This window comes from Carica papaya, chromosome 9 (assembly GCF_054855325.1).
Source record: "Carica papaya isolate Zhongbai chromosome 9, ASM5485532v1, whole genome shotgun sequence".
Lineage (NCBI taxonomy): Eukaryota > Viridiplantae > Streptophyta > Magnoliopsida > Brassicales > Caricaceae > Carica > Carica papaya.
The window spans coordinates 935791-939764 of record NC_142317.1 but is presented as its reverse complement, the minus strand read 5'-3'; the positions used below and the strand labels follow the sequence as shown (position 1 = coordinate 939764).

The following is a 3974-nucleotide window of genomic DNA, read 5'->3' as shown; positions in this document are numbered from 1 at the left end:
TATTTTACTTTATTTTGTAATTATCAATATATTACTTTTCATATTTAAGGCGCATGAGATTCATAATTAAGATCCATAGATACTTGTACTTGCATATATATATATATATTATATGTGAAATAAATAATTGTATCATATGATTTCAGAGACATAATTATTATAACATATTTTAATTTAGGTTTTATTTTTCAAGTATATTGACCTCCTTTGAGTAACAGTCAAGAAAGTACAAATTGCAGGTTGCTCAGTCACACATATATACTTCTCATGTTTTATACATATCTACCTATATATATATATATATATATAGATAGTCACTTGGTAAGTGTTGAAGAACCATCGATTAGCTAATTAAATTATTAGTTAATCTCTAGATAAACTAATGTAATTAATCATTAATCTTCAATTTTATTTTTGTTTTCATGTGTTTAAATTTAAATACAGCTATATACACATCTACTTACACACACAACATATGTATAGGATTATTATTTTAGGACTTGTAATTATTTTTTAAATTATTAAATATTTTTAATTTAATTTGAGATTCCCAAATTAATTTTTTTAATAGAAAATATAAATTTAATTATAAGTGGAAAACGAAATTAATTTGTACATATACCAATCAAGGATTTAGACGATAAAATATCTGAAATAATTAAACATTATATGTCTACGTCCAAGTGTATACATATAAGCATGTATATATATATATGTAAGTATATATATATATATATATTGAATTCATTGAATCTTGATAATGAAATGAGCTAATGTCGTGTAAAACGTGAAGGCAACCGTTGATTTGGATTATAGTATGTATATTTTGGGGAAACCATATTGTGTGAAACTTTATAAAGGAAAAGTTATAAAGTTAAAACGAATATAAGATTTATAATATACATATACGTATATATATATATATATATATATATATATATGTTAGTATTTTTTTATTTTATTTGATATTATTTTTAAAAAATTATTGAAGATTATTAGACGTCTGAATATATTGTTAAAAATTAAGTTAACTATAATGAAAAATTAATATTCGTTAATCAGTTAATATATATATTTTATTTAAATTAAAAAATTTAATTAAATTAATTATTGTATTTTAAATAAATACAATAATTAAATAGAATTATAATATAATATAAAAAAATAAAATGTGACAAATTTCAATAGGGCATAGAAGTTAAAAACGTGCCCAAATTTTGTAGTAATTAACCTTAAACAAATCTCTAATTAATTAATGCTTATAATTAAACCAATATTAATTATAAATTTCTTTTTCTTTTATTATTTATTTATTTATTTTTTTGGATATTTTCCGACTTTATTGCTTTATAGAACGAAGGCCCAAACGCTTTGCGGCTGCCAGGCCAAATTTTTAATTTAGAATTTAATTTTAATTAAATATATATTATTTATTTTATTTTAAATTAAATAGATTTTTTTTTTTTTTCAAAAAAGGACTCGAATTCACACGAGCGGCACCGACTCGGACTCAATCGACCTGCAATGGCCGCAAATCTCGGCAACTCGTGTGAGGCAAAAAGAATGCCAGCGTGGAATTTTTAATTTATTTTTAATATTAATATAAATATTAAAAAGCGATAGAGAGAGAGAAAATAATATATATTTTAATTACTAATTACTTCCCAATTATACACGCCTTAAAAAGCCTAATTATTTCCATAATTTATACTAAAAAAGAAAAAAAATATATAAAAAATAAATAAAAGTGCTTAAAACTGGGCAAAACTCCACTCTCAGTCTTCTTCTTCTCCGTTAGTTTTAACGGAGATATTTTTTTTCTCAAAAATTAAATAAATAAAATATAACTAAGCGGGCAAAAAGGTGGCCGGTAACGTTATTTCTCGGCCGGTACAAAATCTGCCGAAAAATCGGCGGGGACTTGGAGAAAGTCGCGTCTGTGGAAGAGCCGATTATAGTGCAACCAGAGGATCTGACAGGAACAGATCGTCGATGTCTTGGAAATAATCGTCGACTTGACCGAACATGGCCGGCGAGGTACCGAAATCTCCGAAAGAGGTCGAGACGAAGCCGACATCATGAAAAGTCGCGTCGAGGAACACGCTGTCACTTGGCTCATCACTGACCACATCACTGAACACACTCGAGGAGCATGGCTCGTCAAAAAGCGGCATGGGAGGGATCGAATCGTTGAAAAAGTCGTCTAGGAAGGGAAAGTCCATCGGCATGGAGTCACCCGATTCATCCATGAGTTGACTCGAGTTTTGAACCGGTTCAGGATTAGACTTGCTCTCTTGTTCTTCGGGTTCGTTAACCGGTTCGGCTGATTTTTGTGGTTCGGCTTCGTCAGTGGAGTGGGTTCTGAAGTTGAGCACCGAGGTCGGAGAAGATAGGTTGTGAGACTCGTCGCCGGATTCGTAGCCGGAACCTGAAGTGTTAACCTCTGGTTTTTCAGATTCTTTCGCCGGTGGAGTGACGAAGTTTGTTAACGCGTCTGGTCCGCGAAGCTTAATGGCGGCATTGTCGTACACCATGGCAGCTTCTTCAGCAGTATCGTAGGTTCCCAACCAGAGCCGGACACCTCTTGCGGGATCTCGAATCTCAGCCGCCCATTTACCCCATGGCCGTTGTCGTACCCCACGGAACTTCCTGCCATTTTCTCCCTTAGAACACGAGGGAAGCTTTAACGGCCGGCGACGAGAGGGAGGACCGGCGGCGGGCCTCTTCTTACTTGAGGCAATGACGACGTCGTTTTTAGGCTCGATGTTGATCTCGTTAACGAACTTCTTCACTCTCTGCCGGCTGAAGAACGGGTCCTCCTCATCGTCGCTGGAGGAGTCCGTTGCGTCGTGATCAGTCATGGATATCCGTACAACTCGGTGTACAACTTCCGTGTGCTGATTGGTGACCTCCTTGTGGTTAAACGACGACGGTTTTGCAAACTTCTTGGTGATGTTTTTGTGCTCTGTGTACTTAACAGGGCATAGGATACTCTGGTCCATCATCATCATCTTCTTCTTCTGTAAAATTTTTTTCAGAATCTCTCTATTCGCATCGAGGGAAAATCAAAAGGAAAAAAGAAAAACAAAAAAGCAGACAGGCTCGTGAAGAAGAAAGAATAAAGAGGTCCAACAAAAAGGTTGAAGGAATTGTCAAAGTGAAGCTTGTAGCGTTTTTCAGAAAATAACCCAAATCAGAAATCTGCCAAAAAGTAACCAAAAGGCAAAAATCGAAAGCAAAAGGTCACGACAAAAGACTATTCTCCATTGACGAGCAGAATACTAAACAGAGAAGACTCCCAGAGACAGAGGGATCTCAAAATATGAAGAATCAGAAAATCCGTGGAGGAGAAGAAACCAAAGAGTTCTTGTACAAAATAACTTGGACGAGGGAAAAAGGAAACAGGTCGAAACCTTCCATAAAACGATCAATTACTTCTCCAGAGATTTCCTAGCGAAAAAAAGGAAATCTGCCAAAACAAAACCGAGAGTCACCCGGAGCAGAGTTTCATAAAATGATGAGTGAAACTCTCAGAGAGAGAGAGAGAGTCAGTGGAATGGGAAAGTGTAGTGGTGAGATTTGTGTGAGAAGCTGAGTTTTCTGTTGCGGTGGAGACGAAAACACTGAAATCGCTGTTTTATAGGATCCAACAGCCGTAATTAGAAACCCAACGTAGGAGAAAAACCCGTTTTAATTTTATTTTTTAAATTTTCAAAATACTTTTTTTTTCTAATTAATTACTTTGCTTATTTGTTATTTCCCAATTAGTATTAGCCGAGCCGGTCGGTTCCTAATAGAATATACGAGCCGCCGCATCCCGATGACCCTATTAGATTCGAACACGTGTCGAGTGGGCCCGAAATAGAAACCCGATCGAATCAGATAGCATCCAACGGTGATGAGTAGGCGCGTGGCGAGCTCTCGAATTGCGTGATGCCAGTCATGTGAGGCCCAAGATACCCTGCTCTGTTAAA

General features: G+C 34.9%; 1 protein-coding gene across 1 annotated transcript; it reads right to left on the bottom strand.

Moving 5' to 3' along the window:
* Positions 1 to 1626: 1626 nt before the first annotated feature.
* Positions 1627 to 3637, bottom strand: CRF3 (cytokinin response factor 3). The gene has a single exon (XM_022053348.2). It carries the CDS (start codon positions 3009 to 3011, stop codon positions 1953 to 1955), a length of 1059 nt encoding a protein of 352 aa, XP_021909040.1. The 5' UTR covers positions 3012 to 3637; the 3' UTR covers positions 1627 to 1952.
* Positions 3638 to 3974: the final 337 nt, after the last annotated feature.

Bases quoted from the DNA above. Each gene is read 5' to 3' on its own strand.
- CRF3 (XM_022053348.2), bottom strand. From the start codon at position 3,011: ATGATGATGATGGACCAGAGTATCCTATGCCCTGTTAAGTACACAGAG.